The 13115-nt window shown below is 41.9% G+C and overlaps 1 protein-coding gene across 9 annotated transcripts in view; it reads right to left on the bottom strand.

The window, feature by feature from the left end:
• DMXL2 (Dmx like 2) overlaps positions 1 to 13115 on the bottom strand; it is an 82573-nt gene that overhangs the window by 8702 nt on the left and 60756 nt on the right. For 3 of the 9 annotated variants that reach the window (XM_087972678.1, XM_087972679.1, XM_087972684.1), the window contains 12 exons: positions 12054 to 12226; positions 10998 to 11128; positions 9914 to 9999; positions 8745 to 8946; positions 7632 to 7749; positions 7167 to 7232; positions 5284 to 5370; positions 5054 to 5175; positions 3881 to 4034; positions 2529 to 2589; positions 2009 to 2136; positions 1031 to 1108 (listed from right to left, as the gene is read on the bottom strand). In XM_087972678.1, the coding sequence (XP_087828804.1) occupies positions 1031 to 1108; positions 2009 to 2136; positions 2529 to 2589; positions 3881 to 4034; positions 5054 to 5175; positions 5284 to 5370; positions 7167 to 7232; positions 7632 to 7749; positions 8745 to 8946; positions 9914 to 9999; positions 10998 to 11128; positions 12054 to 12226 (1406 nt within the window). Of the gene's footprint in view, positions 1 to 1030; positions 1109 to 2008; positions 2137 to 2528; positions 2590 to 3880; positions 4035 to 5053; positions 5176 to 5283; positions 5371 to 7166; positions 7233 to 7631; positions 7750 to 8744; positions 8947 to 9913; positions 10000 to 10997; positions 11129 to 12053; positions 12236 to 13115 lie in introns of all 9 variants that reach the window. The other 6 variants (XM_087972683.1, XM_087972682.1, XM_087972686.1 and 3 more) reach the window with 4 other exon arrangements.

Raw genomic sequence — 13115 nt, 5'->3', positions numbered from 1 at the left:
GGGTGGGCAGGTGGGCAAAAACATCAGCAGACATAGAACCGGTTTTAGGTAAGAGCCCGGGTGGGCAGGTGGGCAAAAACATCAGCAGACATAGAACCGGTTTTATGTCTGCTGCTCTTCAGAGCTATCGGTTCTACAGAGGTGGACAGAACCAGTAGAAACCCACCCGTGAGTGCCCAAAGCACCTGCGTGCGCGCATCCTGAAAATGCAATGCATGCGCATCTCCATGCATGCGCCCTGTCCCTGCGCATGCACCCTCCCTCCATGCATGCATGTTCCCTGTGCATGCATGCAGGCCCCCTGTGCATGTCTCCTGCACATGCCCCCAGCCACCATCCCCTCATACACACAGCAGAGATCCAAAGACCAGCTGGCTGGCGGGAGGCGTGCGTGCATGCATGGCGGAGCTGAGCTGGGATGACAGCTTGCATGCCCACAGAGACGGCTCTGCATGCCACCTCTGGCACGCGTGCCATAGGTTCACCATCACGGCTTTATCGGATGAGAAAGAATGGAATGACTTGAGGTCTCCCAAGAAGACACCAGAGCAATGTTTCTCAACCTGGACAACTTTGTGATGGGTGGACTTCAACTCCCAGAATTCCTCAGCAAGCAAGCTGGTTAGGGGATTCTGGGATTTGAAGACCACAGGTCTTGAAGTTGCCAACACTGCACCAGACAGGTGCAATGCTTATATACGTATATACTGTAAATATGCAAGCACATTTGACTTACAATTAGATTCTAATAGCTTGGAGAGCAAATGGGGGCTTTATATAGTTCTTATAGAGGGGGGGGTGGGACTAGAAAATCAGACTCATTTAATACAAATCGCCCAGCAATCTTACTTTCCTAATCCCTCTGGATGTCCACTTCATCAGATGGGTTAATAAAGTAAGATTACTGAGCAATTTGTATTAAAGGAACCTGATTTTCCAGCCCCTTCTCCTCTATTTTCTACGTGTCTCAATCGAAAGAGAAAAGCAGAAAATTTTAAAAAAAATGTGCAGATTTCTCCTGATTACTTACCAGATAGGGTTTGGGATTACTTGAAGTTTGGTTTACTTGCCAAATGCTTAGGAATCCTTCTCCGTCAGCCACCCCACACTGCAAGAGACAGATTTCATGCATTAGTGGCTCTGTAAGCATATGCTCCAAAAAAGCCACTCATCAATGTTCATTTATCAAGAGTGATTTTACTTTTTTCTACCCCCTAATTGAAAGTTGGACCTAATTCAATCTAGTGATCATGTCCAACATTTAGGGTTCCTGTCATCGAATACAAGGCTGAGTTCGTCCTCAATTTTTGTCAGCTTTAAGACATGTGGTGGTGGAAGAGCTGCCCTGCTGGAAAATTCCCCCTTTCAGCTAAGAAAGAGAGAAATTTAACTACTGATGGAACACTGATGATGTAACCTAGTCAGATAATTAAATGTCTATAAGCAAACAACCCAGCTCCGAGAGCACCAAAGACCCCATAGTGCGCTTCACTGCTCTTTTATCTTCTCCTCTTCCTCCTCTCCATTCCGCCACTCCCTTCTAACACTGATAGCAATAGCACTTAGACTTATATACTGCTTTATAGTGCTTTACAGCCCTCTCTAAGCGGCTCACAGAGTCAGCCTATTTGCCCCCAACAATTTGGGTTCTCATTTTACCCACCTGGGAAGTATGGAAGGCTGCGTTAACCGTGAGCCTGGTGGGATTTGAACTGCCAAACTGGCTGCAGCTGAAGTAGCTTGCAGTACTGCACTCTAATCACTGCGCCACAGAGGCTCCTGATGATGTTACATAGTTGGGTAATGAAACATCAGTTTGAAGGGTCTTGTGGTCACACAAAACCCTTCAAACAGACTTTACAATGGTTTTCCTTTACAATGGTTTTCCTAAAGACTAGAGTTACTTCCGATTTTGCCTAAAACTGCACTATGGTTCGCTTAATGGCCGTGTTCATTTAATGACCACGGTCTTTCATTTTATATCTGTTTTATAAGGGAAAGCCCTTACCTTATTGCCCTGAGGATTGAAATACATTCTGGTCACCCTGGCGTTGCCTGCTTGACGGAAGCAAACCAGTTGCTGAGGCCTGGTCCATTCAAACATTCGGACGCTGCCATCCTGGGCTCCAGTAAGATCTGGAAAACCATCCCAAGTGCCCAAACAAGAAATTGTGATTAACACATCATAACAAAAGAGAGAAACAGCAACAGAATAATGGAGTTGGAAGGGGCCTTGGAGGTCTCCTAGTCCAACCCCTTGCTCAAACAGGAAACCCTCTAACATTTCAGACAAATGAAATGAAAAGTGAAAAGGAAGGAGAAATGCAAAAAACAGATCTCATTTCTAAGGCTCTTCTTTTAAGTTGTTGTAATTAATTCAGCTGATATTCCACCTTTTCTCAAATTTAAAGTTTGATCCCAAGAAGTAGAAATAGTGAATTCTGCCTCTGGTTTTAGGTTTGATCCTTTCATCACCGCCCGACCTTATCTCTCCGTCATTCGGGCTGTCAGTCGGAAGAAGTACTTACAATATTGATGGAATGGGTGAGATGTCATTCTCTTGACGTTGTTCAAATTCCGTTTGATGAGCTGCGTGCGAAAGCGATTAAATTCACCATCGGCTTGGTTGCTCAGAATAGCTCGCGTTTGTAACAAAAATAAAATGGTATGCCCTTGCAATGTTTCATATTAAATCCCCAGTGTATATAAAAGTGAATCTTGGGGCCATTTGCTGCTAAGATATCCATGAAAGAAATGTTAAGGTTAGAAGAATCTGGTAATTGACTACCATCTAGTGGCTTAGTAAATGTACATCATGTATCAGCATTTTGCGGTCCTCATATAACAAGTTTACAGGATTGATGCTCCATCCATCCATCCATCCATCATGTATGTATAATACAAAGATGACCTAGACATTGGTATTTGAACATAGATCTTTTTAACATTTGTATTTTATTATGTTCTACTAATCTAGATGAAACGCTAGTATATATTGTTAGTCCATGTATGACATGCCATATGTTAAATAGATCTATCTATCTATCTTTCTTTCTTTCTTTCTTTCTTTCTTTCTTTCTTTCTTTCTTTCTTTCTTCTTTCTTTCTTTCTTTCTTTCTTTCTTTCTTTCTTTTTCTTTCTTTCTTTCTTTCTTTCATCTATCTATCTATCTTTCTATCATCTTCTACCTACCTCTCTACCTCTCTCTCTCTCCATACATATCCTGCCTTTATTACTTAACTAGCTCTATACCTGTGCTTCACTATGAAACTATGTGACCGGGCTTAGTTTTTGGGGAGGAAAATAAGGGGAAAAAAATTCTGCCTCTGCCTACCAGCACCCATCAGTATTCATCTGGCTAGTATCCTGTCAGTGTGTGAGAGAGTTGAGGGCTGTTTGGAAACTGAAACAGTATTTGCTGTGTGAGCAAGAAGGAGACAGCTAGGAGCCTGGGCATGGCTTAGCTCAACTGTTCTGTACTAAAGCTGTTTGTTGCTGTGAACCTAAAACCAAAACGGATACTCCTCTCCTCTGCTTGTTTTTTGCATTTGGAAGATATTTCTTTTCAGGTGGGGAGGGGGACTAGAACTCCTTAGCATCAGAGCGTGTTAATAACAATATAGGAAATACTAATGCTCTGATGGTCATTTCAAAAAATCCTTTCTTAGTGAGCACCTAGAAGCCAAGAGGAACATACGTGCCAAATTTCAATTTTGTAGGTTTTTCACTTTTATATACATAGATAAGTAACTCAAGGCAGCAAACACACACACACACAAATACGTGGGTCACCCTATGTAACATTGTGGATGGAAGATGAAGAGACAAAATATTTTATGGTATTAAAATGGAGAAGAATGTTCAAAGAGAAGTTACTTACTATACCAGCTCCGGTACTGGTTTGCCCGCTGCCCAACCATGGCATTGACGAAGTGGACAGATTTGAAACGTGCTGCATTTGAGCCACTGCAAAAGATGCAGCGCTGGGCTGTGTCAGCGTGGTGGTGGAGCCACGAAAGTCCACATCGTCTGAACTACCAAAAAAAAAAAGGTGAAAAATAGAATATTGGAATCTTACACGGCTAAGATTGAAAGAGTAGCAATTTCGAGCATTCAGAATCTGGGTGAGACTTCACTCACCTAAGCAATGTTTAGCGTCTCTCAAAAATGGGCAATTTAGGAAAAAACAAAGGACAGATGTTTAATTTGGACCAAAATTAAGGATTTTTTGGAAGGAGAACAGCCATAACAATAGTAGGACAAAGACACAATTTCAACATGGCATGGTATAGAACAGAAACGATTGAAAAGAGTCTATCTTTTGCCCTGTAGCTTTTAGTGAGATTTGTCTAAATCTTGTAAGAATTAAGAAGTTGGATCACAACTGGGTTAGGATCTCTGCTTAACCATGGCTTAGGAAGAATTGGGTTAGTTCTTTGTTGACCATGGTTAGGGAGAACTGGGTTAGATCTTTGTTGACCATGGGTTAGGGAGAACTGGGTTAGATCTTTGTTGATCATGGGTTAGGGAGAACTGGGTTAGATCCTTGTTGACCATGGGTTAGGAGAACTGGGTTAGATCTTTGTTGATCATGGGTTAGGGAGAATTGGGTTAGATCCTTGTTGACCAAGGGTTAGATCCTTGTTGACCATGGGTTAGGGAGAACTGGGTTAGATCTTTGTTGACCATGGGTCAGGGAGAACTGGGTTAGACCTTTGTTGACCATGGGTTAGGGAGAACTGGGTTAGATCTTTGTTGATTATGGGTTAGGGAGAACTGGGTTAGATCTTTGTTGACCATGGGTCAGGGAGAACTGGGTTAGATCTTTGTTGACCATGGGTCAGGGAGAACTGGGTTAGATCTTTGTTGACCATGGGTTAGGGAGAACAGGGTTACATCTTTGCTTGACTACGGTACTGATGAGCTGACCAATAGGCCAAGCTACCCTTTTGGATTGGCAAAAGGAAGGGGAGGCTTTCCCTTGAGGCCCATGAAAAAAGGGAGATGGATTTATACATAACAACATCAATAAAAACTGGTGAGAGCATCGAACCTTTTCGATTCCTTGTCAAACTCTTCTCCAATCCATATGTACGGCTGTGCAGCCAAGAGAGCAGACACGTCCAGTTCTTGCACGTCGTGGGTGGAAGCTAAAACGATCTCATTGATGTTTGCCTGCACAAGACCCCATTTCCCCCCCAGGCCAAAGCTTAGGTGTTAGAGGCCTTGAGTCAAGCCAAAGGTTAATGCAACAAAGGCAGCCATGGCTTCAGCGGGCCTTACCTTATTCACCGCAAACGCGAGGATCATATCCGATTCCTTGTGTATGATTTTGGCTCTTCCTCCTGGGTAGCCAAGTTCTGCCTCCACCTGGAAATTATGGGTTAGGAAGAACTGGGTTAGATCCTTGTTGACCATGGGTTAGGGAGAACTAGGTTAGATCTTTGTTGACCATGGGTTAAGGAGAACTGGGTTAGATCCTTGTTGACCATGGGTTAGGGAGAACTGGGTTAGATCTTTGTTGACCATGGATTAGGGAGAACTAGGTTAGATCTTTGTTGACCATGGGTTAAGGAGAACTGGGTTAGATCTTTGTTGACCATGGATTAGGGAGAACTAGGTTAGATCTTTGTTGACCATGGGTTAAGGAGAACTGGGTTAGATCCTTGTTGACCATGGGTTAGGGAGAACTGGGTTAGATCTTTGTTGACCAAGGGTTAGGGAGAACTGGGTTAGATCCTTATTGACCATGGGTTAGGGAGAACTGGGTTAGATCTTTGTTGACCATGGGTTAAGGAGAACTGGGTTAGATCCTTGTTGACCATGAGTCAGGAAGAACTGGGTTAGGTCTTTGTTGACCATGGGTTAGAGAGAGCTGGGTTAGATCTTTGTTGATTATGGGTTAGGAAGAACTGGGTTAGATCCTTATTGACCATGGGTTAGGGAGAACTGGGTTAGATCTTTGTTGATTATGGGTTAGGAAGAACTGGGTTAGATCCTTATTGACCATGGGTTAGGGAGAACTAGGTTATATCTTTGTTGACCATGGGTTAGGGAGAACTGGGTTAGATCCTTGTTGACCATGGGTTAAGGAGAATTGGGTTAGATCTTTGTTGATCATGGATTAGGGAGAACTGGGTTAGATCTTTGTTGACCATGGGTTAGGGAGAACTGGGTTAGATCCTTATTGACCATGGGTTAGGGAGAACTGGGTTAGATCTTTGTTGATTATGGGTTAGGGAGAACTGGGTTAGATCCTTATTGACCATGGGTTAGGGAGAACTAGGTTATATCTTTGTTGACCATGGGTTAGGGAGAACTGGGTTAGATCCTTGTTGACCATGGGTTAAGGAGAACTGGGTTAGATCTTTGTTGATCATGGGTTAGGGAGAACTAAGTTAGATCTTTGTTGACCATGGGTTAAGGAGAACTGGGTTAGATCCTTATTGACCATGGGTTAGGGAGAACTGGGTTAGATCTTTGTTGATTATGGGTTAGGGAGAACTGGGTTAGATCCTTATTGACCATGGGTTAGGGAGAACTAGGTTATATCTTTGTTGACCATGGGTTAGGGAGAACTGGGTTAGATCCTTGTTGACCATGGGTTAAGGAGAACTGGGTTAGATCTTTGTTGATCATGGGTTAGGGAGAACTGGGTTAGATCTTTGTTGACCATGGGTTAAGGAGAAAAAAAGGGAAGCCCCTTTTGCAAACAGGTGCATTGAAACAGGTCACAGAAGTGAGTAAACACCCGTGAGAGAAGCCTTTAAGAGAAGCCCAGCAATTATGGCTCTTTTTTTAATGTGTCTTTCCAAGAAAATTTTCAGTGTGAAAGCTGCCATGCAGAGGTGGGAGAACCACCTGTCTGAAACAGTACAGGGTTTCCTGATTGAGATTGAGCAGGGGGAGTTAGACTAGACGTCCCTTCTAGACTTCTGTTATTCTGTAAGAATTCTGTTATTCTGTTTAGGATCTGGTCCTTGGTTTTCACATAGTCCCACTTGCATTGCCTCCAACGGTTAGTAGAAAGAGTTAAAACGTCTGGGAGAGAATCTCAGTGCGCTTGTTAATTTTGCATTAGGAAAAGGAAGGCAGGAAAGCAAGCTACAGTATAATTTTCTTTTCCCTTTTAACTATAGTAAAGATTTAGGGAGATGGGATAATACCTTGGCTTTGCCATCTTCTGCTGGGCTGCTCTGTTTTGTGATATGATCCTTGCTGTCTTCTACAGACTACACAACAGCATAAATGAACAACACATGCACAAAACACACATGTATATAAAAAGGAAACAAAAAAATGAAAAACCTTCCATGCAGTGGTGAAGTGGACATCTTCATTTATTTATTTGTGTGGGTTTTTTTTCCAATCCCGCCTTTATTCCTTTCATAGGTAACTCAAGAGGGTCGGCCTAATTACTTTTAATGAAACTACGCTCAAGCCCATTTCCCATTTTATAATCTATCAGGGATGACCCAGGATACAGCTGCATTATGGCCAAAATATTTGGAGGGCAAAAGTGAAATATTTTGCCAAAACAAAATTAAAACGAGTAACAATTGATATAAATAAAAGTAACATGAAGTGTCCCTGGAAAAACAGAACTTAATACTTGGATTTCTTTCACTAACCTCACTTTGCTTTCTCTTCTTGGTGAATGTATATCGAATGAAAGTATCTTGCAATAATTCTTGTTTCACCAGAAAATGCCACAATCTCTTAGCTGGCAATGCTGAGTCATCTTTTGATCTATGCGGTGGTGGAAAAAAAGGAAGGTATTTTATTTCTTTAATCATGTCAAGAACGGATAGAATCAGAACAGTGTTACAAATAGTCACAGATTCTTAAAATGGATTGCCTTTTATTTTTTTGCTGTACAAAAAAAATACTGTTTCCTCTTCGGAAATCTCATTTAAGAAGCTGACATCTGCTGTTAAGAAGCATGAATTTAATTCCCTGGAAATAATTAGGTTTAAAACTCAGAATCCTGGCTGCACAAGATCCAAGAAGGTTGTTGTTTTCAAAAATGATCAAAGCTGATAAGTACATTCTAAGCATTCCCAGAATAGGGTTTCCAGGAACAAATGACTTTAACGAGGTGTACTCGTTAAATAATGTCTCAGCATTTGCTAGTAAAAGAATTAAGTTACTGTAAGTTGAGTGTTAAAATTTTCTTGGAAACTGAGGTCAATGTTCCCAGATCTGGTACCTTCTTAATGAGACCACCCATACTTCTCACTGAATGGTCAAAAGCCATGCTAATTGACCACAGTGATCAAAGGCCATGCTGATTGCAATTCCAGAAGCATCCAAAGGTGCTGTTCCAAAAGACAAATAGATTTTTTGGGGGTTTTTCCTCTGAAAACATTTCCCTTCTCATCCAAGAAGCTTCTTCCATTCAGTTCTTAGAAGAACGGAAGCTTCTTGGATGACAAGTAAAATGTTTTCAAAGGAAAAAAAAAATCAAGAAAGTCCAGTTGCATTTTGGAAAAGCACCTTTGGGACAACCATGGATGGTTCAGACTCTCCATAGACATTCCAGAAACTGCATCTCTAATACACCTGGAGAAGAATGGTTGGAGGACATGGATTCTCATCAAAGCTTAGAACAGATTCCTCCCATAAGTCCCTTCCAGTTGTGCTAAGAAAATGGCCCTAGCCAGCTTGGCCAGGAAATCTGGAACTTGGAAGTCCAGGCACAGCTGGAAGATCAACCTCCTCTTTTAAAATAACGCCTTTCTTACTTAAACGGTGTGTTTTCAGGATCAACCATTGCTTTGATTCGGGCCGCAGCTGCGCCGGCTCCCATCCCAAGTTCAGGAAAACAAGTATTGATGTAATCTGGTGGGGGACCTTCAAAGCGATCCATTCTTTCTTGCAGGATCTGTTCCCAATTCTCCAGATTTTTAATCACAGCAGTACCCAGAGGTGATGTGACGGGAAGCTCTGAAATAGGAACATTTGTTTGTGGTTTGTTTAATCCCAAACAAAACACACACCCATTTCTGGACACCTCTGTTTAAGGAAGATTCAAATTCCCCAAACATCTCTGCTTTGCTTTATTTATTTGAGATATTTATATAGCCATCCAAATTATAGGGAGCATCTTCTCTGTGTTGTGGTTCGCTCGCAGCCTGTGCAGACAGCAGTGGAATTGGACAGTGGGGAAGAACAGGGACCAGTCAGGGAATCTGGAGAGGACTCGGATGAGGGTCCTGCATCCAATGCAGAGATGGGGCCAGGACCGTCTGGGAGTGGGGTGCTGCCTTTGGAGCCTCCGGAGTCTGGCAGCAGCGAGGCAGAGGATACAGGGGAGCCTGTTCCCAGTGTGTGTATGCACAGAGCTGCTAGAAGGCAAGAGCAGCTGAAAGAAAAGGGGCAACTCGGGAGTAAGGCTTGGAGATGATTGCCCCTCCCCTAAGGTATAAAGGACAGGCAAAGGTAGAGAAACCTTTGCAGGAAGCAAAGTCATTTGTTGTGTTCGGATTAATCCTTGAAGCTCTGTGTGGACTTTGTATTTTGGTTGGTTTTTTATAATTCATTTGGCACTCTAGTTGTTGGCAGCAATTCAAAGGAAAGAAAGGTGTGTGCTTATCTCGAGGGACTGTTTGGGACTCATTACCGGCTGGGAATAAAAATAATTCCCAGCACTGAAATGAAACCAGAGTTGTTTTAACTAAGCGTGTGCTTAATTACGGTCTTGGGAAATCTTGGTCAGAACACTCTTGTTATTTTGTGTTTGTTCTGCTTTGCAGTTTAATCTGGTCTTCAAAATGGCCTCCTGAATGGGGAAGAGTATAATTTGTGACGAGAATAAATTAGACACATTCCATGAATTCATTATTTTTTAATTTGTTGGGTTGAAAAATACAAAGCAAGTCCATCTGATCATAAAAAGATGAATGCAACTCACCTGATAGTTCTAAGCCGGTAATGGGGAAAAAGTTCTTAATATTGTTCAGTGCAAGTTTGACCATTGCCAAATGGATGAGAGCCCAGCTGCAGAAAAGAGGAAATTTAAATGTTTATGCAGGGAAAGGGGAAAAAAAAAAAGATTTATACTGTGTTCAACTTTTATCATCCAAGCATATTTCAAAAAAAAAAAATAACAAGAGGAAAGGAATACGTTGAATATATTGAATATTATGGCTACTTGCTCAAAGGTTATGTTTTATTTTTGGATGTTCCATCATTTACAAGCTAATTCAAGCCCTAACTTTATATACTAGGCTTTTCCAAAGTTGTATAGCTGTATAGACTTCAATTCCCAGAATTCCAGTGCGTCCACTGCTGAGAATTCTGGGAGTTAGTCCTTATCTTTGGAGAGTCCCCAGGATAGGGAATATTTACTGCACCTGTCATTTGGAAAGTAGGTCCCACTTTATTTACTTAAATAACTGCAATCTACCTCTATTTAATGGAGACTTTCTCCTAGGTGAGTATACATTGCATATATCTATACAATACGGAGTTTGTATATAACACCAAATTGCATAGAAGGATCAAAAGGATGCGCTCATTTCACTACATCTTAGCTAAAAATTCAGCCTTTTTTTAAAAGAAAAAAAACCCACCCTCCATAACTTTGAGAACTGGTTATAAGTCTCTTTGTTCAATGCTATTATAACTCTGAATGGTTGAACAAGTGGTTGATAATCAAGGACTATCTGTACTTGAACTTTCCAACCCCGCCTGCAAAACGTCAAACAAATTTGCTAGATGATTCAGCTCTGGAACACCTCCAACATTTCCCAGAAAACCAGTGAATCTTGGGAAATTTTGGCTTGGAAAATATGTCTGTTTTTTCCCTTGAATGAATGATGGTCTTCAATCCTTCATTCAAATGATGTGTTTCCAACTCCTACCACCAAGGGCCAAGACAACACAACAGTGGGCTAGAATTACAAGTGTCAAGGCAACACAACCGTGGGCTAGAACGACAGGCGCATGTAGGCTTTGGGTGAGCTTCTAAATGCTCCAGCTTGGTAGTTTGCTACCTGTATGAATTGGCATCCTTGTGCTCCTGAAACTGCGCATCAGAGAAAAAAGCATCCTCGTCTTCATCCTCACTATGGATGCTTTCATCAGAATCGTACATCACCCCACTGTCTGAAAAAGGAAGGAAGGGCTGTAAAGGAAAGACAAAGAGAGAGGTTTCAAGATTTGCACTTCCAGATCTCATCCGCACAAATGAAGTTGCTTCATTTCAGAGACACAGGAGGACTTCAGATGTCATTAAAAAAAAAAAGTGCCCTTGTGGGAAGAGGTGCTCAACATCAGAGGAGGTAACTTAGGAGATAACGGACTCTCCTTCAGGGGCTGGATGATGATGATGAGATGCCATTCATCATAATTCCTACATTTTAAAAAAAGGGTTAGATGATCTCGGGATCCTTCTAACTCTTCCCTTTTAGGATTCTGTGAAAAGGATCAGAAGGGATTCCCAGAATTGAACCGGACCTACTTCTTAGAAAGAGTAGAAGAGAAGAGCAACAAAGATAATTAGGAGATTGGAGGCTAAAACATGTGAAGAATGGTTGAAAGGAATTGGATCTGTCTAGTTGGATGAAAAGAAGGACAAGGAGTGACATGATAGCAGGGTTCCAATAATCTAAGGGGCTGCCACAAAGGAGAGAGGGTCGACCTATTCTCCAAAGCACTGGAGGCGAGACAGGAAGCAATGGATGGAAACTAATCAAGGAGTGGACAAGATGGACAAGAGGTCAAGTCAAGGAGAGAAGCAACTGGGAATTAAGGAGAAACTTCCTACCAGTGAGGACAATTAACCAGTGGAGCAGTTTGCCTTCAGAAGTTATGGGTGCTTCATCACCAGAGGTTTTTGAGAAGAGACTGGACAGTCCCTTGTCTAAAATGGTCTAGGGTCTCCTGCTTGAGCAGAGGGCTGGACTAGAAGACCTCCAAGGTCCCTTCCAGCTCTATTCTGATTGATTGACTGATTGCTATAGGGCTTCCTACTTGAACAGGGGATTGGAGTAGAAGGCCTCCAAGATGTCTTCCCACTTTTGTTCTTCTGATGTTCAGGGGGAGCTTACCTTAGCCACAAAATAGTCTAACATGCTGAGTTCCGGAGGGATGAATTTTTCTTTGTAAGAAGGTCTTTCTGCAGGGACTGGGGGAGGGACCACACTCTCTTTGACGGGTCTTCCAGGCACCAGCATTCTCATGTTGAATCTCCGCCGATGCTTGTCTGTCTCTTCTGAAGGGACTGGAGGAGCTAAGCAGAGAGAGAGAGAGAGAGGGAGGGAGGGAAAGAGGGAGGGAGGGGGAGAGAGAGAGAAAGAGAGAGAGGGAGAGGGAGGGAGGGAGGGAGGGGAGAGAGAGGGAGAGGGAGGGAAGAGAGAGAGGGAGAGAGTTGAAAGAAATACACGGATTCACGATAAGGACAAATTGGCATATTCATTATTGATTCCATAGTGTAAATTTCAATCTTCAGAAAGAGAGCACATCATACCAGATGTAGAGCTGCAAATATAGGAAGATCACATGGAAACTACACTTAGAATTTAAAAAAACAACAACAGATTCTGGTAATCTTCAGGAACAGCCTATGAAGTGGAATGAGGTTCACCAGATTCCTGGAAGCTGTGGGTTATTCTTGCAACGTAATCTTTTGAAGATAATCAATACTTGTTCATTGTCAACCACACAAAGTGGAATCTTTTCAGAAGAATTAACAAGGCAGCGCTGAAGATTACTCTTATTTTACTGCAAACATGCTCAAATTTCAACCATACAGATCTATCTACATTGGATCTACCTATCTAATACAAACTACCAGCAAGTTGATCAAATAAGCTTCTCTGAAGATGATCAAATATTGTCAAATCTCAGTCAAAACAGGATTAAAAAGAATCCCTTCAGCAAGAAAAGTTTAAAAAAGGCAGAATTTCCTCCTGATTACCTCAAGTGCAAAATATTCTTATTCTGAAGTTTGTTTTTTCATCTCTTTTTAAAAGAACCGTATGAGCAGGGGCAGGTTGAAATATTTCTTCATCAAAATAAAGATTCAATGGGTTCTCTCTCATGGGAATATCTTGTAAAGCACAGTGGTAAAATAGTTTAAAATGCAAAGATAAAAATTGATGCGTGATTTT

Source organism: Notechis scutatus, chromosome 11, assembly GCF_049901735.1.
Source record: "Notechis scutatus isolate UNSWTSFEM ecotype Mainland chromosome 11, rNotScu1.2, whole genome shotgun sequence".
Taxonomy (NCBI): Eukaryota; Metazoa; Chordata; class Lepidosauria; order Squamata; family Elapidae; genus Notechis; species Notechis scutatus.
The sequence above is the reverse complement of the archived record's forward strand: the minus strand, read 5'-3'. Positions and strand labels throughout refer to the sequence as shown.